The 25,520-nt window shown below is 42.6% G+C and overlaps 1 protein-coding gene across 1 annotated transcript in view; it reads left to right on the forward strand.

Annotated features, from left to right (window-relative positions):
- Positions 1–23,114: 23,114 nt before the first annotated feature.
- The window catches only part of APOB (apolipoprotein B), a 59,005-nt gene continuing 56,599 nt past the window's right edge, over positions 23,115–25,520 (forward strand). The window contains exon 1 of the mRNA XM_086926274.1: positions 23,115–23,272. Within this exon, the coding sequence (XP_086782400.1) occupies positions 23,215–23,272 (58 nt within the window). The 5' untranslated portion in view covers positions 23,115–23,214. The remainder of the gene's footprint in view (positions 23,273–25,520) is intronic.

The following is a 25,520-nucleotide window of genomic DNA, read 5'->3' on the forward strand; positions in this document are numbered from 1 at the left end:
AATTGTGTGCGTGGTCCCGGGAGTCTGTAGATGAGGGTGCCTCTGAGGGTGGTCTTGGGGTCTGTGTGAATCTGGAAGTGAAGGTGCTCAGCGGCAGTGAGGGTGTCGTCGGAGTTGGTCGTGATGCGGATGGTGTTTCTGTGGACGATGGCGATGCCTCCTCTGGTTTGGTTGATGCGGTCCCTCTGGGTGATCTTGTAGCCCTCCGGGATGGCTATGGCGATGTCGGGGGCTGAGGAGGCGTTCATCCAGGTTTCTGTGAGGAAGGCGATGTCTGGTGATGTTGTGTCGAGGAGGTTCCAGAGTTCGACGGCGTGTCTGTGGACGGAGAGGGTGTTGATCAGGATGCACTTGAGGTGGTTGTTGCTGGAGCTCGGCTTGGCAGGTGCGGTGCATGATCGGAGGCAGGTGAACTGGCTGGCCTGGCAGGTGAAGTGTCCGTGGGTGCATTTCGGGGTGGCTCAGTAGCAGGCGGGGTTCCGGCCGGCGTTGAGTTCGTGGAGGGTGGCGGCGTCGTAAGTTCGTCGGGTGCATTGGCATTGTCGCGGACCAGGGGTTCTGGCACTGGGTGCGGTCCAGGTGCACAATCGGCACGCCCGCTGTACTTCCGTGCGGCGATCTCCATAAATGGTGACGTGGTAGGGAGGAGCAGCTGGGAGGCGGGAGCGGAGTGGCCTATCGGCGGGTACAGAAAAAAAGGGGGCGGGCCGCAGGGGAGCAGCGGCAGGGAGCGGGGAGGGGGAGAAGCGGCGGGTAACAGGCACAGGGGACACGGGGACAGCAATATTACAAGGGCACAGCTAAGACAAACCCAGAGAGAATGGGGCACAAGTTGGCAGGCAGGCACTCAGTTGGAGCGAGGCAGCAGCTGAGGGCTCACGGCAGCAGCGGGGGGGTCAGGGGTCCTGGCACTCATGGGGGGGGAGCCGCGTGGTGTGTGGAGGGACCGGACCTGCAAGGAGGGACAGGGTCACAGCTCACCACCGCGCGGCGACCTCCATAAATGGCCAAGCGGGAGGGAAGAGCAGCTGGGAGGCGGGAGCGGGGTGGCAAATCGGTGGGGTACAGAAAAAAAGGGGGCAGGCTGCAGAAGAGCAGCGGCGGGGAGCGGGGAGGGGGAGAAGCAGCGGGAAACAGGCACACGGGGATGGCAAAATTACAAGGGCACAGCTAAGACAAAACCAGAGAGACTGGGGCACAAGCTAAGAAAAATACAAATAAACTGGCACAATTCACACACAACAATTCTGGCAGGCAGGCACTTAGCTGGAGGGGGAGAAGCGGCAGGGACAGGTTCTATACAAAAGAGTTTCCACTGAAGCTGCCTTACCATATTAAAAAAACACAAGCTGATATATTGAATGTACTTGCATAACTTGCCTTATGAAGCAGAAATAGTTTCACAATATTCGATGGGAGATACTGAGACCTACAGTCTTGTTCGTAAGGGAGATACCTGAAACATGTTGATAGAAAATTGGAAAATTGTACATTGCTGACCCCTCCTGTTTTTAATCTTGTGGTAATTTGGAATGCATAACTAGGAAACTTTACTACTAGCAATGGCATAACATTAGCCCCTGCAGCCCTCCAGAATTACTTAAGTGATGAACTTGCCCTCTGGCCACATCCACTGATCCTCTGTGGGGATTTCAATATCCACTTAGATAGCGATTTTAATCTTGATGCTGATTTACCATACCAGGGCGGGAAGTTTAGGGTCTTAAAGGCCCTGCAAGGCCTTGTGAGAGAACAGGGTCTGGTCGACAGTTGGTATAAGCACAGATCAGCCGATGCAGGATTTACCTTCTATTTGGCCCCTCATAATAAATTAGTCCGGCTGTACTATTTTTCTCTGGTCAACTGGCTGAAATAGTTAAAATGGAGAACTTCCCAGGGGTCATTTCAGATCATAATTCTCTAGTGGATGAATTTTCTTTGACCAGTGTTACTAGAGTACAGAGGCCTTGGAACTGCGAAAGAAAACTTCTGTGTGATCATCTATATCATGAACACATGGCTAAGTGGATTACAGATTTTTTTTACATTAATAGAGGCTCAGCCTCTGAAAATATAATCTGGGATACTTTTAAAATAGTTCTTCAAGGGGGGACCCTGAGTTTCTCCTTCTCCCGACAGAAAGCATTACAGATTGAAATTGGGAATTGGTTTGAGCAGTTAAGAATGACGGCGCTAGAACTTATGGGGAGAGTAATTGAGGGGCATAACATTGCATATTGACAACAGGCAATTGCGATTATTAAATCTAAAATACATCAACATTTTGAAACTGAGGTGGCAGCCAAATATGCAAAGTATAGGTCTGAATTATATGAATTGGTGGAGAATACTTGGTGGGTCTTGGCGAATTGTCTGCGACAACGGGAGGTGACTTATCGAATAGGGGAAATCAGAGATCATCTAGATCAAATTTAGGACTCCCCAACAGAAGTATTAAATATATTAAAAAATTATTATGAACAGCTGTATACTGAGGGAGTGTAACCACCATGGGGGAAATCCTTGGAAGATTTTTTTAGAGATCTAGAAATGTTGGAGATCACAGATGCACAAAATGAAATCCTTGCATCCCGATCATTCAGGAAGAGTTGGAGACTGCCTTTACTTCTTTAGCTCCCAGCAAGGCTACTGGCTCCGATGGCATTCCGCTTGAATTTTACAGGGCATTTTCGAAACCTCTGCGACAAGAAATGCTGCAAAATATTCAGCTAGCCCAAAGGGGAAATATCCCTAGTTCATGCCAGAAGACAACTATAGTTGTGTTTTAAAAACAGGGGAAGCCTGACCTGGCCCCAGCATCATATCAATCTATATCACTTATAAATTGTGATAGTAAGATCTATTCTAAAATGCTTGTAGCCAGGTTGGGTAAGGTCATTATCACCCTGGTTTTACTTTGCCAACACGGGTTCATTCCAGGCAGGAACACAACAGATTATGTCTGCCGGGTAATTGCCCTTCTTGATTGGGCACAGGCCACGGAATCACTGTTAAGGGTAGCCCTGTTGGACACTGAGAAGGCATTTGACACGGTCTCTTGGCAGTATCTGTGGTTTGTCATGCAGTGGAAAGGAATATGCAAAGAGTTTATCCAGGCGATTAAGGCATTATATCTCTCACTGAAAGCCGTAATTCGCATATCATGGCAGGAATCAAATGAACTCAATAATAGTAGAGGCACGACGAAGGGGTGCCCGTGCTCTCCTCTGCTCTTTGCTCTTTATATTGACCCCTTCTTAAAAAAATTAGAGCTGAACATTAATATCAAGAAGGTAAAGGTCAATGATATTGACTAATAGAGCACTGGCGTATGTGGATGACATTGCAGTGCTTATCTCTAATGTCGTCTTGGCGACCCCAGAGGTAAAGATCCTAGCCCAACAGTTTGGTATCCTATCAGTATATACGTTAAATATGGAGAAGACACAGATTCTTTGCTCCAGGACTGCTCGATCTACAGGCCTCCCGGTTGCTTAAGAGGCAACCTATCTGGGGGTATAGATTACAACTGCCATAGCTAAAATCCCTGATCTGAATATCATCCCAATAATGGATGATGTGAGTAAAAATCTCAAAAGGCTGGACCAGTGGTTCCGAAACTGTCTGCCGTGGCTCCCTGGGGAGCCGTCAAACCTAGCCAGGGGAGCCGCACACACCAAGAACTTTAATGCATTTAATGGTGAAGGGGTTGTTGGTTTCAGTTAAACTAATTAGACTTAAACACATGATGTCGATGGTTTGTAAGTGACATGCCTCAAGCTGTAAATGTAGTGCTTAATTGATGGCATGTCAAGGGAGATGAACTCCATATTTCACTTGATCCCCACATTCCAACACTCCCAAAGTAAACAGAAGATGCCTGATTTATTTTATTAGACTCGTTCATAGTTTCGTTTTTTCCAAATGCATTTTACACCAATGCAAGTTATCTGGAAAGTAAAGCTGTCCTGTCTATTAAACACACTAAGTATTGACATTTGTACTTAAACGATAGGTACTTCCAGTACACATTTCTTTCAGTAAACACACATTTCCAGACAGGTCTGCTCTCTCCTTGAGCACATGGGATTAGAACACCATATGCAGGATAATGCCAACATTTGGAAGAAGGAAACAGGGACGTTTACAAAACAAATGCTGAGGAATTTATTTTACTTGCATTGATTTGGAGGCAATTCTAGGGCGGGGACATCAAATATAAAGCTGTATGTGGTTTAAAAAAACATGAGTCACCCTGCTGAGACAGGTGTGCTGGCATGTAGGACATGGGTAGAAATGGAAGTGCATGCAAATATTCATCAAGCGCAGAAACACTTTGCGAATGGGGACTACATGCATAGGAGGCTATCTAGCACTGTATGTGGGGTAAAAAGGTTTGAGAGGGTACTCTAAAAAAGGCATGGGCAAAGATGTGTAACTAGGAATATTTTATCAGAGGCATCGCCTTAATAATACAAAACACCCTACGTATATGTTTATAATACCTTCATCAGCTTCATACCAATTATATTCAGGGAGAAAAATGTAAGTACTCCCAAGGCCGGGCTTACATCCCCCCCCCCAGCCTCCAACAAAAGTAACAGTGGGGAGCCACAGGCAATGGCCAATGGGTCAAGGGAGCCGCGGGTCAAAAAAGTTTGGGAACCACTGATCTACACCATGGGTACTCACAAACATTTTCCCAGGGGCCGAAAGTTTTGGGCTTCGTTGTGACCAAGGGCCGCACTAATGCCAGCAGGTTTGTGGAGGTGGGTGGCGGAGGTGTAAAGTGGGTGTAGTGGAAGTGAAGCAAGCACATCTAGTGGCTGAACTGAATTGCACAATGTGGAACTGGACAACCTGGGGTGCAGTACACCATAGTTACTTTCTTTCTTTAATCGAAACAAACCTTTCAAAAACGCTTTCTGTTTATTTAACATTTTTGTAATGTTAGTGCTGATTACAGTGAATAGCAGCCCAGTCCTGCTGTTGCCCAACGGGCCACATGGAAAGGTCAGAAGGACCGCATGCGGCCCCGGCCGAACTTTGAGTATCACTGATCTCACCTTTCTTTATTTGGGTGAAGTAATGTTATTAAAATGTCGATCCTCCCAGAGCTTTTGTATGTTTTAGAATGGTTCCTTTAGAATTTTTATCGTCCTCTTTAGTAAAGATGGACAGGATCTGTCAGAATTTCTATGGGGGTACCGTAAACCTAGGAAGACGGCCAAATGGAGCGGGGGTTGGGCTATTCCCAGTTTTCTTCTTTACTATTGAGCATCTATTCTACAACACATGGGTATCTTATTAGTTGGGGGGAAGGCTGAAATACCAGCAGAGGTGAGGCCGACTGCATATGAAATAGGGATGGGGACTGGAGCCAAGGGTTACTTCATCAGGATACTGGAACCCAGTTGTTATAAAAAACTAAATTTAAATTACTGAAAGCTGCTTATAGAGTATGGAGACAGGTATGGCTGAAATTGAAAATCTCAAACTTGAATGCTTTACTCTATTCTCTGCTATGGGTCTGCTTCCACCAATTTTTCAGGACCAGGTTACTTTTAGATGGGGGAGAAAAGGGATTAGTTCCTTGGGTAATCTGTGTAGGGAAGGGCAACTCTTGTCATTCACAAATCTGCAGGAAAAGTTTGGGGTGTATAAAAGAGATTTTTTTTAAATATCTGCAGATATAGAGCTTTCTTGGGGGAAACGAGAATAGGATAGACTTGATATCACAAAAGATACCCTTAATGGAGACAGTGAGGGGTAAGTCCTGATTGGGAAGGTCTACCAAATTTTAATTCAAGCCTCCCAAGATTACATTGATGCTCAGAACGCGAAATGGGAAAATAGACTTGGAATAGAATCAATAGATAGCGAAGATTCACTGGAGTTGGCCAACCAGGTGCTGTTAACTGGGAGTCTCATGAACCAGCATTTTATGTCTGTTTTCGATCTGTATTATACCCCAGCAAAGGTAGCTAAATGGGATGGAAGGAGGGGAGGGAAATGCAACAGGTGTGGTCTACATGCTGCTGACACCCTACACATGTTCTTGCCTCAAAATAGAAATCTTTTTCCAGGATCTTGAAACTTTCTTAACTATGGTTTTAGGAGTCCCTGTGTCAATTTTCCCAGCTCTTTTAATTCTGGGATTATTAGATAGCTCGGAGATAAAGAAAAGAGTAAGGTCAGAGATAGGTTTCCTATTCATTGCAATGGTTATTGATCGCCTATGCATTACTTCTCAGTGGAAAAGTCCTGATCCTCCCACCTTTTCTAACTGGCAAGGAAGAAAACTGGCTATTTACAGTATTGAATCTTCAGTATACAAGTTAAGGGGCCGAAGGAAAAAGGAGCTAGGACAAACAATCTGGGCCCCAATTGCAAGGCTGGTTAACTAATAATGCTTAGCCTATTTATTGCACATGCACTTTCTTTTTTCTATAGATTTTAACTTATGAGGTGATTTGAGCTGCTATACGTTGTATACATCGAATGAACTCTGTATTTTGTCTTTTATTTCTCCAAATACTTGATGTACTATGTATTTTGTATAAGGGAAATATCTTGACCTGTATTAATTCATCTTTTTTTTGGAATTTTGAAAAGGAAAAAAAACATTACAAAAAAAAAGATAAAGCATACCACACTAGCTAGGTAAGGGTCCATCTTCCTATGTGAGTACATGAATGCATGAAAATTCTGTAAGAGGTCTGGCTGTGTTTTCAAGGAGCTTTGTATTTCTTGTATATTTATGTCTGTTTATGGATAGCGTACAATAATCCTTTAACTCCTCTCACTCTCTTTTAACTGTGTTAGCTACCTATGTTGCACCTATTTTGTAAGTGTGAGAGAACCATGTCTTGTTCCCCTGCTATTGCCACCTGTTATGTACTTATCCTTTGTGTTAGGGAAGCTTGTGCTGCTGCTGCCCATGTTGTCCCTTTGTTGCATTGTGAAGTACGGCACAAAACTTTTCACTACACGAAAGTCAAAACAATGAATTCTTCTAACATAAACAACATAAAAGGGAGGCTGTAGCTGAATATGTCTCTGAAGTAAAGAAAATTGGCTAGTGATTGTAAATTTGGCATCATTCATGATGACTTAATTAGGGACCAATTAGCCATTCATGCCAATGACACCACAGTCCAAGAAGGTTGTGGATTAACAGAGATTCTCCTTTAAAGGATGTTATAACTATTGTGCATAAGGCGGAAATGTCTGGAAGATGTACCATGGAATTACACCAACCTGACAACGATTTATTGTGTTTGCAAGGTTATGCCTCGTAAAGGGGATTTTGGAAGGAAGGGTGATTCCAAGGGTAACGGTTAAACTATGGAAAGAAGATGTTATCGTTGTGGAACTAAAGCACAATATTAAGCCAGAGAGTTTCACAGTGAGAAAATTTACATTATTGGATACAGATGCTTGTCCTTTGTGTTCAAGGACAGACATGCAAGAGGAAAATTGTATGTAGCAAAAAGAGGTCCATCAATTTTAGGGTGGTAAGATCAAGGCAATCTTCATATTGTTCTAGGCCCAAAAAGTGAAGATAAAGGAAATGAAACGGAGGTATTTGAATGTATTCAAGAAACAATTGGATATGCTGGATGGTTTTGAGCATGACATTGTACTGAAAGGTGATGCTATTCCCAAGGTGCATAAAATGAGAATGGTACCTGAAGAAGTTTTTTAAAAACTCGAAAGATGATGGACATGGATGTTATAAAACCTGTATTATGCTCAGACTAGATTTCTCCAGTGGTTGTTGCCCGCTGTAGCAATGGAAAATCTGTTTATGTGTTGACTTGCGCCATGTAAACAATAATATTCTTATTGACCATTTTCCATTATCGGAAGTAATTGAAATGGTGTCAAGTCTAAAAGGTGCGGCAGGGTTTCCAACCATTGAACTTTCTAGTGCCTATCACCAGATCTCATTGTTGGAGAAATCTAGGAAGATTACAGCCTTCGTCACACCATTTGGGTGTTTCCAATTTTAACAGATGCAATTTGGGCTGGCTTCAACAGCAGCTGTACTTCAAAAACTCATGCACAAATTGTTTGGGAAGAAAATAGGTGTATTGTTTTTCCAAGATGACATTTTAATCTTTGGAGAGGAGAAGATCAAGCTTGATGAGAGATTGCATAAAGTGTTAGGAATTGTAGAGCGTAAAGGGTTGACAATATCAGACAACTACTAAATAATCATGTTCAATTTTGTTGGGATTCATTGTGCGAAGAGGAGATCTGTTATATTAAGGAATATTTGGAAAACGTACCACGTTTGAGCAGTTTTGACACCAATATGGAAAGTTATGTCATGGTGGATGCCAGCAACAAGGGTCTTGGGGTCGTACTCACACAAGGGGATGGTCGAAGCCAAAAAAAATCCTTTTATTTGCTTCCAGGCCGTTGTCTCCCTCTGAGGAGAAATATCCCAACATATAGAAGGAGGCTATAGCGTGGGCATGGGTGCTAGATCATTTTCGAGCTTTTATTTAGGGAAAGCCTACTATAATTTGCAGTGATCATAAACCATTAGTGAAATTACTCACCACAGAGGGGAGTACATCGGCCTTGGCAAGATTAGCTAGATCGTCAATGAGAATTAAGGACTATGTGTAAAGCATGGTATATGTTCCAGGAAAGGACAATTTGATGGCGGATTGTTTATCTAGATTTCCCAATCTGTTAGAAATGTGTGAGGGCGATTCTCTGAATGATTTTAAAGTAGCACTGAATCATGATTCTGGTTCACTAGCTATTGAATATCTGGTTTGGGAAAATAAACATAAGGAGGACAAATGTTTTACAGGAAATGTTGAAGAAATTCTTGTGGTTGCCCTAGAAAGGAATTGTTGTCGGAGGAATGTAGAGCTTTTTGGGAGGTTGGATCTGATTTATCAGTGGACATGGATATAGTTTAGAGGTTGTAGGATAATTCCACCTGTGGGTGTGAGGAGCTCTGTATTGTATTTATGTCATGAAGGACATTTCGGTGTGGTTAGGACTAAAATTGTGGTTAAGTAATCATTTTGGTGGCTGGGTGTTGATAAGGCAGTCAAGAAATTTGTTCGCAGGTGTTGTGTTTGTTCTCGTTTTTTGTTTTTTTTTTAAACAAATTTAATTAAACATTTCCTCTTGTCATCATGCAATCATCAATGCAGACATTGTTACATTCAGGCATATTGAACATTTCCTCTTGGCATCATACAGTTACCAATGTGGACATTGTTATATTCAGGCCTTAGTAATGGTCGCTCATTCCCAGTGCCCCCCTCTGTTGACAGATCCCATATCTAGGCACCATTGCTGGTGTAGTTTTTGTTCCTCGATGTGCTCTTCAACTCCCTACTATTCGCCTGCTAACATCTTCGACCCTTACTGAGGTATGGGCTCAAGACTGCTGCGCCGTCTCGTCTGTCTCTTGCAAGAGGCCAAAGAGATCCCCTCCCCTCCTCTCCCTCCCCCTGCCAGGTATGTCATATGTAGCAGTAGTCGATCTTTACTCGAGGAGTGTATGCATTCTAAGTCCCACAGTCTAGCATTCTGCTCTCTAGCTCTCATGCCTTTATATGTGCGGGGGCTCCCCTTCCCTTCCTGTTCTTCCCCCCTCCACCCATACTGACTCATAGGTTATGATCTCCTGCTTCTCTCTCCTGGGTTACTCCCTGCAGCACTTCCTCTGCCTCGGTCTCTGGATTTTTTAGTAGTTCCACCTGTGCTGTCCATGCCCTACCTGCTTCTAGTGACTTCTCGCTGACAGCCTTCTTGGCTACCCGCAACCTTACTGCTCCCTCGGAGTCTGCCCACTTTATAAACTTCCTCTTCCATCTATGCGAGCTAGGGCCCCTGTGCTTTCCAGTGACTTGTGATGTTTCTTTTTTCTAAGATAAGGCCCCAATCATGGAGCTTACTTCTCATCTTATTTTTAGCAGTGTGGAAAAACCAATGCAGAAGACAATACCCCGGCTTTGTGGCCATTTCACTTTCTGTCACATTTTCCAGCACTGTGGTCACTGCACCACAGAGATCCCCCATGCCTGGGCAACTCCAGAACACATGAAAAAATTCCACCCCATCCTCTCTGTATCTTGGGCATACTGCTGTTCTTATATTGAAGTATCTGTTAATGCGACCTGGCATGGGGTATGCTCTGTGCAGGACATAAAAGTGAACAAGTTGGAATCTGGTGTTGCTGGTACCCTTGCTTGCTTGTTCTACGAGTTACCCCATGTTTTTTCGGCAATTGGTTCTCTCAGATCCTCCTCCCATTTCTGGTGTAATGTACTGAGGTCGGGGAGTGCGGTATTGCTTAGCCGCCTGTATAAACAGGTGACCGATTTGTATGTCCCTGCCGCTGATACTACATATTGACCTGCAGTCGGTGGCTCCGAGAATCCACTCCCCCCCCATTGTTTACGTATCACCTCTGTGAGGGTAGTATGTCGTAGGAAGTCTCCCCCAGGTATGGCATACCTCTTGCTGAAGTTATTGAAGGGCAGCATAATTCCCCTACAGTGGACACCCCCCCACTTCCCTCCAGCCCTCTAGTCCTCACCAGTTTCCTCCATGCGGAAGGGCTTCACATGCAGTCAGTGGGATATCCGGGGCATATGGGCGCTTAGTCTTAGACGTATGCAGGCTTCTATTCCAGAACTTACGGTTTACTTTTAGTTCGGTAGTCATCTCTACCTCCTGAATGGGGAGCTTCAGCACCACACGTGACAGGAGACGCAGGCTTGGTGTTGCGTCACATAGTTGCGCCTTCCCTGTCAACTGGCTCGCCACCCATTTCGTGAGCCATTGTAGCTGGGCCGCGATATAGCAATCCGGCACTGCCAGTCCTCCCGCTGCTTTTGGTCTCATTAGTGTTTTGAGTGCTACTTAGGTGTTTGTTCTGTTTTAGATAAAACTTTTGAGTGTGTTAAGACCTCCGATGATGGTAAAATGTTGCAACAGATTTAATGGGTCCAATTGGCGAGTCACAGGAGTATGTGATCATGTTGAGGGACCTATTCGCTAAGTGGCCTGTGGTGGATGTTGTGGAAAGAGAAGACACAGTGATGGTGTTGGATTTCTTAGGTAAAACTTTCTGGTCAGAAGGGATTCCTATTACCCTTTTGCATGCTAATGGTGTACAATTAACTTCAGAGGCAGCAAAAACATATTTTGAAAGAGTAGGGGTCAAACACAAGACTACAGCACTTTACAATCCTAGTGGGAATGGTATGGTTGAGAGGTTCAACTGCTTAATTAAAGGTGTAATTCAGGGAGCAGTTGCCAAAAGAGAGGATTGGAGAATTGCAGTTAAGAAAGTGGTTTTGGCATATAGAATCACTGAGAATGAAGTTGCAGGGTTGTCTCAATTTATGATGGTGAGTGGTAGGGACCCAATGTGCAAATTTACACCAGAGTGATTATGTGATAGCCCAGTACAGAAGTGGTCACCAGAATAGGTGAAGGAAAAATTAGAGGAAAATCAAAAAAAGTAAGGAGTATTACGATGTTCGGAACAAGGGCAAGTAAGTTCAGGTAGTATGTGATTGGGTAAGAATCAAGAAACTTATAAAGGTGGCTAAGGGAGAAAGTCAATATTATGAAGCTCAAAGAGTGACAGAGATTCTGAAAAGTGCTGTGCGTTTGGAGAATGGAAAAGTGTGGAATGTGAAACGTGTCGCGTTGTGTTCCAAAGAGTAAATGGAGATTATGAGTGCTGAGATGGTAAAAGACCCCCAGTGGTCTTCTGACATTTGTGTGTCACCTAATGAGAAGATTAACTTACAAGGAAATTATAGGAGTGATCTGGTGAGAGAAGGATCAGGTAGCGTAAAAGGAAGTGTCGATGGTGGTATACAGAGTGATGCTTCTGGGAAATGTGGCAGGAAAAGGAATTTACCAGGATGGTTAAAAGATTTTGTAGTTACATATTGTATTTATTTTGTTATTTAATATTTAGTTTGTAAGGGGGTAGGGTGGTTGTTCAAGTTTTTGTACAAGATATTGTTAAAGGAAATATGATTTTTTTAGTTATTGTGTTTATTTTTAGAATTATTATAGTGGAATATATATACTCGCACAAAGGTTGCCCCCTGGAAGAAGCCACACATGGAGGAGTTAAAACACAAAACACCACATGGCAGCAAGGATCCTAGCATGTCACAAGCTTCCCAATACATGCCATATGCGTTTTGAGCAAACACACTGCTCTTGTTCACTGGCTGCACGACCTTGCTGCCTGTTGTGTTTTGTGTTGTGTTTCGACTCCTCCGTTTGTGGCATCTTCCAGGGGGCGACTTTTGCAATAAAAATAAATAAATATATATATATATATGTATATATATATATATATATATATATATATATATATATATATATATATATATATATATATACATACATATATATATATATATATATATATATATATATATATATATATATATATATATATATATATATATATATATATATATATATATATATATATATATATATATATATATATATATATATATATATATGCACCAAACAATTCCCACCACTTCCGGCGTGCGGCGAGGAAGGAACTCAAACCACCACAGCAAGTCAGGCAAGATACAGATTTTATTTGCGTTTCTTCTTCAGCCTGCAACGACGCGTTTCGGGCTTTAGGAGCCCTTGATCACATTCAGCAAATATCGCGACCGTTATGGTTTTATACGTTTTTTCAAACATCAAATGTACACACCCCCGACACTGCATGGTCAGCAGGTCACATGATTAATAAACATGAAGAAAAGACTATCACATGGATATACGTCTTTCTCAGGTTAATTTACAAAAAATTGAAAACACCATCTTACTAACTGCTTAAATGCAGGTTTAAAATTCTATGGCATAGCGGTCTTATAATTACAACCATAAGGCAAGTTGATATATGACATCAGATTTAAAATAACAGGTTGAATCCATTTATGAAATTGTTACCAATGGTGAACCCACTGTGGGTCATTTATACAGCCTCAAGGGAATATCACTTAGACCAACTAACATATGCCATACGTAAATTACATCCTGTAATCATGTATTCAAAATAAGAATAATGTGAGTACTGTTAGACCATGCCAAATTTCCAACGAATTTCTACATAAAGTGCTGCTTGTGCTGATAGTGCAAAAAGGAAATAAATGAAAAGTGTTCGACGTGCAATTAATGATAACAAAACTGGTCAATTAAAAATCTATAGCTATACATTACTATATACACATAAACATATAATTTCATAAAATTCATTATTTCAAATAAAATTTTGGCCAGTGTACATATTACCTCTGGAATGAAGTCATATAATATATGTTATGTTTTGTAAAAAGTTAGTATAGACTATTTCAAGGACAGTGGAGAGTCATGGGAGCTGTCATGGCAGAGAGAATGTATTGGTATGTAACTGGGCTAAGAACTTAATGCAAAGATAGCTGCCTATTGTGCAGTGTGTAAGAAGAGTGAATTTAATGAAAACAGAGAAAGTCGTTTTACACAGAGATCTTATAAGACACAATAGTTTTCTATAGATATGTGTACATATCTTCTGAATTATTAAGACCCCTGGGCCACTTGCTGTCTAACTCCAATATAAATTTTGTTTCCAGCTGTCTGAGCTTTCTCTCTCTGTTGCCGCCGCGTTTAGATTTTGGAACCGCGGCGATAACAAAATAAGAAAGACAATTGATGTCTTTATTGTGGCATTTGGCAAAATGCCTAGCCACGGGATAGGCAGCATCATTATGGAGGATGGCCCTCAGATGTTGTAGGATCCTGACATGCACCTGTAGTTTTGTGCTTCCCACATAATTTAAACCACAGGTGCATGTCAGGATGTAGACAGCGAAGTCCGTTTTGCAATTAAAATTTCCCTTGATGGATGCAGGGGATGTGTTAAAAGGGGTCTCATATGTAGATTTGTTGCAGCCAAATTTGCAGGCCCGACAAGTGGAGCATTTTTTAAACCCCTTTGTGGGTTGAAGCCATATTGTCGGTTTTCTGGTTTCTGGGGAATTTTTATCCAGATCATTGCCCATAGATCTTCCCTTTCTGAAGGTTACAGCGGGGGGAATAGATAACCTTTCGCCCAGAATGCTGTCAGTAAGGACAATCGGCCAATGTTTATGAATAATGGACCTGATTTTCCTTTCCTGATGTGAATAGGTCAAGATTAATCTGGGATTGTCAGAGTTGATGTTTTCAGTAGTGGATTGGACAGAATTATCTTTAAATAAACTGCTTCTAGTGCGTTCTTCTGCTCTAGTAATGGCTGTATTAATGATTTTATTGCTATAGCCTCTTACCCTGAGTCTTGTGCGCATGTTCTCAACACATTCCCTGAAATCATCCTCATCGCTGCAAATACGTTTGAGCCGCAAGACCTCTCCGTACGGTATGCTGGCGATGAGGTGTTTGGGATGTGAGCTGTTTGCGTGCAATGTAATATTGCCAGCCGTGCTTTTCCTGTGTAGGGTGCTTTGTAGTGTGTTGTTAACAATTCTTAACTTCACATCCAAGAATTCTATTTCGGAGGTATGAATGTGGGAAGTGAAAGTCAGGTTAAGGTTATTCTTATTGATGCTGTCGACGAAACACTGTGCGGATGCTGTGTCACCGCGCCAGATGATGAAAACATCGTCGATGTACCGGAGATACAACACCATGTGTTGATCTATAGCCTGCCTGTATTCATGCTTAAGGACCTGCTCCTCCCACCAGCCTACGTGTAAACACGCATAGCTGGGGGAAAAGCAGGCCCCCATAGCAACTCCCCTCCTCTGTTTGTATAAGGTGTTATTAAACAGGAAAAAATTGTTGTGTAGGCACCAATCAATTAGCTCTAAAATCACTTTGTTATGCGCATACATTTCAATGGGTCTAGTGGCTAGAAAATGTCTAACTGCAGCTAATCCTTGCGTATGATTGATGCTGGTATACAAGGATTCTATGTCTAAGGTCATTAGACATAAATCATCAGACCAATCCACATGTTTGATTTTAGTGAGAAAATCACCAGTATCTTTTACATAACTTGGGAGTGTTTTAACCAAATCCTGTAAGAAATGGTCAATGTATTGACCAATATTTTCGCTAGCACTATCTATGGCGGAAATGATAGGTCTGCCGGGTACAGGTACTACCTGCTTATGTATCTTAGGAATAAGATACAAAACAGGTAGGACCGGGTGTTCTTTGAATAGAAATTGACTTTCCTCGTTGGAAAGCAGACCTTCCCTTCTCCATTGGGCTATCATTTTTTTCACAGATAGTCTAGCATTGTCATATTCTTTGGAAGTGGCTTTTTGGTAGCATTGTGTATTGCCTAGTTGTTTTTCAGCTTCAGCTATGTACTGTTTTTTAGGCCATAACACAAGGTTACCCCCTTTATCGGATTTTTTTATTACGATATTACAATTTTCACCAAGTTTTTTGACCAATTTGTTGTATGCAAATCTCCTAAATGTAGCACCTCGATGATACTTATTCTTTTTAGTGCTAACATTCAATTGTTTAAGATCTCTTATAACCATATCATGGTAGTTGTCAAAAGAGTCTTTCGGCATCAGGGGTACAAATTTAGATTTATTCCTAAAAGGACTCAAACCCGCCCCTTGTTGGACAAAGTCAATTTTTCGCAATCTGTCTTGGGTAGAAACATCGATGGGATCAAGAGGTTGACTGTTGTTAGGCTCCTCTTCCTCGAGGAGATCATGCATAGTTACTACCCCCTCAACATCTGCAGCCTGTAAAAATGGAGTGTCCTCACAATCATGCACAATATTATCAGGCACGCGATTTTGATTTTTGTCTGCTTTTAATGCGTAATGTTTCATAAGTTTGAGTTTTCGTATAAAACAGAAAACATCAATTCTGGTACGTGCATAGTCAAAATTTTCTCCAGGACAGAAGTTCAGACCTAATGACAAAAGTTGTTGTTCTGCCTTGGTTAGAACTACATCAGTTAAGTTGATGACAGTGTTATCTAAGTGTGTTTCTTCTTTCTCCAGAATGTTTTCTTTTTTGTTGCGGTTTTTGAGCCTTTTGCGCTGTTCTCTCCTGCGCTTATTTCTGAATTTGCGTCTTGCTTTTTTTGTATCCTGGTACGCAATGTCTTCAGTCTCTCCTCGACTAAAAAATCGAGCTCCTCACTCATGTTAAGGTTTGGACGCTTTTGGGAAATAGTTTCCCCTGATGCACTTGAAATGCTTGAACCACTGGTCACTGACACTGTATCATTAGATAGGTCTTCGTTTGTACTATCAACTTGTTCTGCGTTTCTGGTGGTTGAGGTTTTTTCACAATATTGTTTCCGCTTAGCCAAATCATACTTTCCGGAAAACGTGAAAATTTGACCGTTTTCATAGTCCGCCAGATCCCTAGCAAACTTGTGGGCCTTTCTCGCCTTGATTTTGTCCTCGTGTTTTTTAAGTCTTTCTGCAATATCCGCTTTGGTCGTGTTGATATATTCTGTTGGGGGTAGTTTTTCAATTTTGGCTGTAATTTCTTCCAGTTCTTTCAAAATCTCTATGCGATCTATTTTAGCATACTTGCATAAAATTTGAACCAAGTTCATGGACGCTTGCAAATTGCTCTCTCCCCACTCACGGAGCATTTCCGGATTCGGTCTATCAAAGCTCGGGGCCAACAGAATCCTCAGCCCACGAGGAACACGCCCCACCTTACTATATTCAGAAAGAGATTTATTTTCCCACCATTTTGTAATTTCGAGTTTAGATTTTGTCTTGAAAAGTTTTAGGAGAACTTTTGCATCATTGTCTTTATCAGGCTCTGGGGCTGGCTGCTGTAACGTATTGCGCGCCCCCGCTGGTTGAATAGAAAACATGCTTTCTGCTGCCAGCTCCCTTTCTCTCTCCTGTTCTGCCGTCGCTGACATGGCAGGCTGTATTGTGAAACGCTTCAAGTGTTCGTTCAAATTGACAGCAGTCAATTTTGTTCCTTGTCTTTGCCTGCTTGTTGTAACTCCCTTCCTGATATTTCCACAATGCCCCCACTCACCGGCGTACGCAGTCTTCTGGCGAGCCCTCCGACTCGGTCGAACACGTATCGACGCTGGTTCGTTCTTTACGGCAATTACTGGAATCAGGGAGAAGCTGCTGTACCAATTCCACCACGGATCCTGCACAAATGCGGTTGAAAGCGGCTTCCAGCTTGTAGGGATGTGGTCTGGAGACAGAGGCAACCGACCTCCGTAACGATAAGCACCAAACAATTCCCACCACTTCCGGCGTGCGGCGAGGAAGGAACTCAAACCACCACAGCAAGTCAGGCAAGATACAGATTTTATTTGTGTTTCTTCTTCAGCCTGCAACGACGCATTTCGGGCTTCAGGAGCCCTTGATCACATTAAGCAAATATCGCGACCGTTATGGTTTTATACGTTTTTTCAAACATCAAATGTACACACCCCCCTACACTGCATGGTCAGCAGGTCACATGATTAATAAACATGAAGAAAAGACTATCACATGGATATACGTCTTTCTCAGGTTAATTTACAAAAAATTGAAAACACCATCTTACTAACTGCTTAAATGCAGGTTTAAAATTCTATGGCATAGCGCTCTTATAATTACAACCATAAGACAAGTTGATATATGACATCAGATTTAAAATAACATATATATATATATATCACCTCCACAACGGTTCCTGCTCGGGCTCTGTGCAGCGCTCATGCATGTGCGTATCCTGCGGCCGAACCACGCAGCTCAATCTCTCCACAACTTTTCCCAAGGGGGAAACAACGGGTCGCACAACCAACTGGAGTTTTAACAGCAATCTCTTTTTATTTTTCAAATAAACATAGGGCAAATAGCGCACTTGATCTACTCGTTTCGGTGTGTCGCCACCTTGCTCACGATCACCGGGTTTGCCCCACCCATGTACATTTATAACCATTCTTTTTCAAAGTGATGTCACTTCCTGTCACATGTTATACTAAGGATTCTGGTCCTTGTAGTATTTACAAGTTGTTCGAAACAAAATACCGACTTATTAGTGCACCAAAACAAAAAAATTTGAACTCATTATTACTGAGCATCTTACTAGTCCTTCATTCAACTTGTTAATATAACTATGTCAAACGCCTTCCAATAGGCTGATGTCTCTATTATTGTTCTGCCTCCGAATAGGCTCACTTTGCCATCATGCTTTCAAGTTAGTATTCATTGTCCATTTCTAAGTTCCATTGTGCTGTTTATTTACAGGTGCACATATAATTCCTCCGATTGATTCAACCCGTTTGGGTGCGGGGTCCTCAGGTTGATGATAAATCTCGATTCTGCTTGCCTCAGTTTTCTTTCTTCATCACCTCCCCGCTCACCTTTGGCGATCGTTTGTATGCCATAAAATCTCAGTTTTTGCCAATCACCCTGGTGTGACTGTTCCATATGTTTTGCATTGCGGTATTTTGTTTCGAACAACTTGTAAATACTACAAGGACCAGAATCCTTAGTATAACATGTGACAGGAAGTGACATCACTTTGAAAAAGAATGGTTATAAATGTACATGGGTGGGGCAAACCCGGTGATCGTGAGCAAGGTGGCGACACACCGAAACGCGTAGATCAAGTGCGCTATTTGCCCTATGTTTATTTGAAAAATAAAAAGAGATTGCTGTTAAAACTCCAGTTGGTTGTGCGACCCGTTGTTTCCCCCTTGGGAAAAGTTGTGGAGATATATATATATATATATATATATATATATATATATATATATATATATATATATATATATATGTATATCCAGGCAACTCCACTACCACGAGCAGACTGCTAGCGGTCCTCGTACACAAAGAAAATGGAGCTCAGACCCAATTCAGTGCAAGCAAATCTTCTTTATTCAGCTGTTCACCAGTCGGCCATAACGCGTGTCGGCACCGTAGTACCTTGATCACATGCCACTTGCACAAAGGAGACACCCGTTATGCAAAGAGTTCAGCAGTTAAGTGGCAAGTGAGTGGATACATTGAATTGTGAACTGCTTTAACCGCCGCTGCCAGTCTGACAAACCTGCCAAACAGTGATTTGGATCATGACAACATGAAGAGCGAGGATTACAAAATCGGCGCTCTCAGGCATGGAAGACATCTAACGGCAAGTAAGCGGCTAATGAAAGGACTGCAAACTGAGCCTCGAAGCTCCACTTTGTAAATGTACAGCGAGACAGTGCGATCAATGAGTGGGGGACCCAATTCCCTTTACCAAATGGAAGGTTGCAAGAAACAACAAAAAACACTACCACTAGAGAGCGTGACGACAAGTGAATTGCTGGGTGAATTAAAGGAAGGATTGCAGAACCCGTGAGTGCTCCTGTGTGTTTCTCGAGGAGGGACCTGGTGTTGGTACATAAATTACGTGCATGCCACTTGCACGAAGGATTCAGAAAAGGGGGTGGTGATGAACAGAGTGTCTGAATTAAGCAGACCACTCTTACCCAGTCCAAAGATCAGGGCTTGTTCCATCACCATTTTTTAGCTCTGAACTTGGCAATATGCAAATTAGTCTGACCCTGGCCCAATGCATCATGGGAACAGGGCAGACCAAACTACCAAGCCAATTCTTATACCGGGAAGGAAACAAGCTACCGGGGACCGGTTTCTGGCATTTCAGCCGTCTTCGGCCCAGCTTGCTTGAATCCTGATGGTGCAATGAGCTAGGGACTCACATCTGAGTATACCCTTCCACGCTTATGGTGGACAAAAATGATTCAGAAAAGTGGGTGGTGATGAACAGAGTGTCTGAATTAAGCAGACCACTCTTACCCAGTCCAAAGATCAGGGCTTGATCCATCACCGTTTTTTAGCTCACTGCACCATCCCAGCTCAGAACCTGGCTATATGCAAATTAGTCTGACCCTGGCCCAATGCATCATGGGAACAGGGCAGACCAAATGCCACTTGCACGAAGGAGACACCCGTTATGCAAAGAGTTCAGCAGTTAAGTGGCAAGTGAGTGGATACATTGAATTGTGAACTACTTGAACCGCCACTGCCAGTCTGACAAACCTGCCAAACAGTGATTTGGATCATGACAACATGAAGAGCGAGGATTACGAAATTCGGCGCTCTCAGTCATGGAAGACATCTAACGGCAAGTAAGCGGCTGATGAAAGGACTGCAAACTGAGCCTCGAAGCTCCACTTTTTAAATGTACAGCGAGACAGTGCGATCAATGAGTGGCGGACCCAATTCCCTTTACCAAATGGAAGGTCGCAAGAAACAACAAAAAAACACTACCACTAGAGAGCGTGACGACAAGTGACACCCACTCCAAGATGGCGGCTATGAAAATCAGGAGGGACTGGATTGCATCTACAGTCCTTCCTTGCTGAAATGCTGTACAGGAGGAGCCTTTGTGGATTTTTAAAAACGGACTACCAGAGACTTTCCTGATCACAGAACAGCATTTGAGAAAGTCATGTAAGACGAAACGCGTCATGCTGGGTGAATTAAAGGAAGGATTGCAGAACCCGTGAGTGCTCCTGTGTGTTCCTTGAGGAGGGACCTGGTGTTGGTACATAAATTACGTGCATGCCACTTGCACGAAGGAGACACCCGTTATGCAAAGAGTTCAGCAGTTAAGTGGCAAGTGAGTGGATACATTAAATTGTGAACTGCTTGAACCGCCGCTGCCAGTCTGCCAAACCTGCCAAACAGTGATTTGGATCATGACAACATGAAGAGCAAGGATTACGAAATCGGCGCTCTCAGGCATGGAAGACATCTAACGGCAAGTAAGCGGCTGATGAAGGGACTGCAAACTGAGCCTCGAAGCTCCACTTTTTAAATGTACAGCGAAACATTGTGATCAATGAGTGGGGGACCCAATTCCCTTTGCCAAATGGAAGGTCACAAGAAACAACAAAAAACACTACCACTAGAGAGCGTGACGACAAGTGACACCCACTCCAAGATGGCGGCTATGAAAATCAGGAGGGACTAGATTGCATCTACAGTCCTTCCTTGCTGAAATGCTGTACAGGAGGAGCCTATGTAGCTTTTTTAAAAAAAGACTACCAGAGACTTTCCTGATCACAGAACAGCATTTGAGAAAGTCATGTAAGACGAAACGCGTCATGCTGGGTGAATTAAAGGAAGGATTGCAGAACCCGTGAGTGCTCCTGTGTGTTCCTTGAGGAGGGACCTGGTGTTGGTACATACATATATATATATATATATATATATATATATATATATATATATATATATATATATATATATATATATATATATATTTTCAAGAGATGACGACGCTTTGTGCGATTTTTAATTCTTTATTTCGCCGCAGTCAAAACGCGTTTGGCAGTGGCGAAATAAAGAATTAAAAATCGCACAAAGTGTCGTCATCTCTTGAAATAATATTACAAGACTCGGCGTGAGGAGTCTTTCCAGATGACGCAACTCTCGATTAGGTGGGGCAAAGGATGCTCGTGCACTACGACGCAATATACATATATATATATATATATATATATATATATATATATATATATATATATATATATATATATATATATATATATATATATATATATATATATACGTTGTGTTATTCCGTTTTGTGTATTATAGGAAGTGGATGGGTTGTGATTGTATTCCTTATTAGAATGTGCAGTGAGATAATGATGTTCTGAGTGAGGGTACCAGCTCGGACGGTTGCTGCAGCTGAGCCTGTCACACCTGTTTCCTGTGTGAGTAATTTGCATGGATTAAACTAATTCTACAAGAATACTGCGTGGTTCTTATTGGTGTATGTACCACAACACGTGCTGCCTCAAGAGGGCAGCCAGTGGTTTCCACACCTTGATCTTCCATAATACCACAGCAGCAAAATGGAGGCTGCTGGGCATGGGGAGGACATGGGGTTAGGCCTGTGATGTCCCAAAGTGGTCGAAGGATGCAGAAAGTCACTGCTGCTACTTGTGAGGAAAACATGAATGTAATGGATGGAATACTTAAATTAATCTTAGCCACTGGTTATTAATGGGGAACATTCCAGTCCATGTTTTTCTTGTGTACCATGTCACCTCGATATGCAAATAAGCATGGTCCTGCTCCAATAGGGACAGCACAGTCTGAACTGTCGGACCTCATCCACTTTGAAGAGTACACTAGCGACCCCAAGCCAGATTAAGCCTGTTTGGCCTGCTACCTCTGGCCTTTTTGGTCAATCAGTATTGATAATGACAAGAGTCGGTTCTCTTTTTCTTCCTCAGCCTGGTAGTGGAATTATTCTACAGGACAAAACGTGAGATATCCCGATTATGCAGTCTTACTTTTTTATTTTTATTTATCAGATCTTATGAGGCATGGGCCTTTTGTAGGCGGCGTATGCATACAGTTATAAGCCTCGGTGTGACCGTTGTATTGGTCATTGTGCTGATTAATAAAGGAATATATACCACCTGCGAGACCCATGACCCTAGTATATATAATATGGACTTGGAATCATCATGTTTTTGCTGGAACTGAACACATCAGGGGCCTTAACAAAGAGAAATGAAAGAATCAAGAGTGTGGGCCTAACTGCATTTCCCCACAGCACAATATAACGATTAAAGCTCTAAAACACAAACTTATGATTGTTTATCCCACATTGCGTCGTTCTTAAGAAATCCGAATAGGCGACAGACAAGAAATGACCAGCTAAAATGTGTTTAAATACGTGCGAAGAGAAATGTTCCACTAGTATCTTATCTGAAAGACACCTCAATGAACTATCTCAAGATACAGATAACAAGAACGCTGACGAGCTGCCTGGGCTCTTTTTCATCGATTGAAGCATCATTTTTTCTTTCAATAAAAGTGTTTTTTTTCATAATAGCCAGTACCTTTCATTGTTTTGTTATAACAATTTGAACTTAAAACACCTCACGGATCTATCAGGCCTGTTCCTGCTAGAGACTCTGCGTGCCCCGGTGTGTGCCTTGGGCTGAGCTCAGGGCCCGCACGCGGCCCTCCCGGGCCCTGCCGCGGAAGGACACCGACCTTTGAGCCTTTTGCAACGTGCCCTGAACTTCCAAACGAGCGGCTCAGCGGCTTTGCGGGCGTATATAAATTCGGGTCCAAGAGTGCGAGCTCATTCTCAGCGAGGACCAGGAGAAGCACTAGGCGGTGAGAGGAGTTGGGGACCCCCGTGCTCCCACGGCTCACCATGGGCACCACCAAGCTCTGGCTTCTGGTGCTGCTCATCAACAGCGGAACACTGGCCCGTGAGTATCCGGCGCCCCCTCCCTGCCTGGAAGCACCCCTTTAACTCTTATGACGCATGTCTTTATTGTGCATGGCGCGCCTCAAAGTCAGTGTGGCTTCGAAATGCTCTTCGGGTGTGACAAGGAATAATTGTGGCATCTGAACTTTTTTGAGTGAGCCTCGGTAACTCAGCCACCAGTGAGATAGCTCAGTGAGTTAAGTGCTCACTGGTGAGTGGTGACACCTGTGTGATAGCTGACCAGTACGAATAAAGGGAGGGTCACCTTAAGCTCTCATCCTTCCTTATAAGGATGCCAAATTGTATACTAATAGGTGACAGATCTTGATAGTGCTTAGAAACAACACGTCTGCTGTTTTAAGCAATGCACTTTAGATTCACAATTTTCTACTACGGATTACATTCATTCTTGTTATGGAAATAAAGTATTTTGACTGGTATACACATATAGATAGATTTGTATCCTTGATCTAGTTGGTAAATGTAAAGGACACGCATGATCTGTATTTCTGCCAGGAGTGTTTCTGTGGTCCGCTTTTTTCATGACGTCTCTGATGTTTGTTTGTGGTGAGGACGATACTTTCTTTGCCAGGCGGCGTATTCTCTGTAATTGACACACAATGGATAATGGCTTCCCGAGTTTTTCAATGTAAACTTTTTCAAAGATCTTTCATACAAATATATCAAATACCAAACTGTGGGTGAAAAAGGCAGGCACAAATACCTATAGAAAGACAGACAATTTTCTATACTCGTTCTCCGCATTTAGAACTGTATCAGAACTTCTTTTGAGAGCACTGAATCCTGCCCTTTCTGCCACAAACAGTCGCCCCTGAGCGACGTATAGCAATGGATTTGCTCTTGAAGTTGGGGACCCAGAGCTTATAGTCCAACTTCTGTTTGATGTGATAAGATGGCAGAGACATTCAACTTCATTCTATTCATGTTAGTTCAAATGATATATTAATTCATGAATTGTCATTTTGTGCCCAATAGAACTAAACATGTTTTCTATCATTTATATTATTCTGTCAAAATATTAACATACCTATCATCGACCATTCATTCCTCTGCTAAAGGCAAATTTGATATGTTGTGTCTTTCCCTTTAGGAAGGCATCACCCTGCATGTGCTAACAGATATGTCAGCTATGAAATACAGACCCCAGGGGCCAAACTTTGACTCTAAAAGGGCTGCAGTAGAACATTCTTTGACTTCTGTTCGGATAGGGGAAATTCGGCTAGCAGACTTTCGTCTGGAATCGGCTTTTCCCCCAGGCGTCCAAAGACTTCTGATAGCATCCCATCTCTTAATCAGGATTTTTCATCATTACTCTTAATTAGGAAAATAGTATGCAGTGGATGGCCTTGCAAAGCCAGAGATAGGAAATCATTTTCCAAATGGTAATGGAAATAGATAAGTAGTCCAGAGACACACAAGTACTCTAGAGACACAGGGAGTCAGAGAAGCATGCGGTGTGCTTTGATCTCCCTACTACAGACAATGCGGCCTGCAGCAGTTAGGCTTGTCCTGGGTCTGAATCGTGTAACTTTGGTATCGGGCTCTCTGAAAAGAGTACAATTGCTTCCAGTATGTTGAGGGCTACAAAGCTCTCTACCTTGGCAAGTGTTTACTGCTCCGCTTGCTTTGTCCTAGTCTTCCTCCCTTATTGTCCTACTCATATGCTGAGATCCACCCCTCACGCTCTACGACACGCAATTACCATGTCGGCCTATTATTTTTAGGCCTTCGTTTCGACAGCACAACTGTCAAACAGCCCTATTGCCCACAATATACAAACAGTAGGCTTTTGGGTCGGCCATTTTAAACTATTGGACTTTTTCGAGCAGCCTCTTTTCGCCATTGACTTGAGAGTTTGTCAATCACTTCTTGGCTAAACCCAGTGGATTAAACTCTATCACCAAATGTTATTGGCTGTTTGGTTGTATCCTTCCACATCCACTCATATATTGGCATTGAACAGTTTCACTGAGTTCTTTGCAGCTCTAGCCCACTCTATCTACTTCTGTTGGGTTTTATGTGCATACACTGCATGCATTAGCACATGAAACCTAGACCTGTTGGCTTTGAGTTATAGTTGCATTTAATCCGTAAAATGTATAATGGATTGCCTCCTACTCTATCCATTCAGTACAATGTGGTAATTTTGCAAGCAACAGCAAATGTGGCTACTTTTGCTGTATTCTACATTCCCTTGATAGTGTCTGTTGTAAGCACAGCCTATGTAA

The sequence above is a fragment of the Lissotriton vulgaris genome, chromosome 6 (assembly GCF_964263255.1).
Source record: "Lissotriton vulgaris chromosome 6, aLisVul1.2, whole genome shotgun sequence".
NCBI lineage: Eukaryota > Metazoa > Chordata > Amphibia > Caudata > Salamandridae > Lissotriton > Lissotriton vulgaris.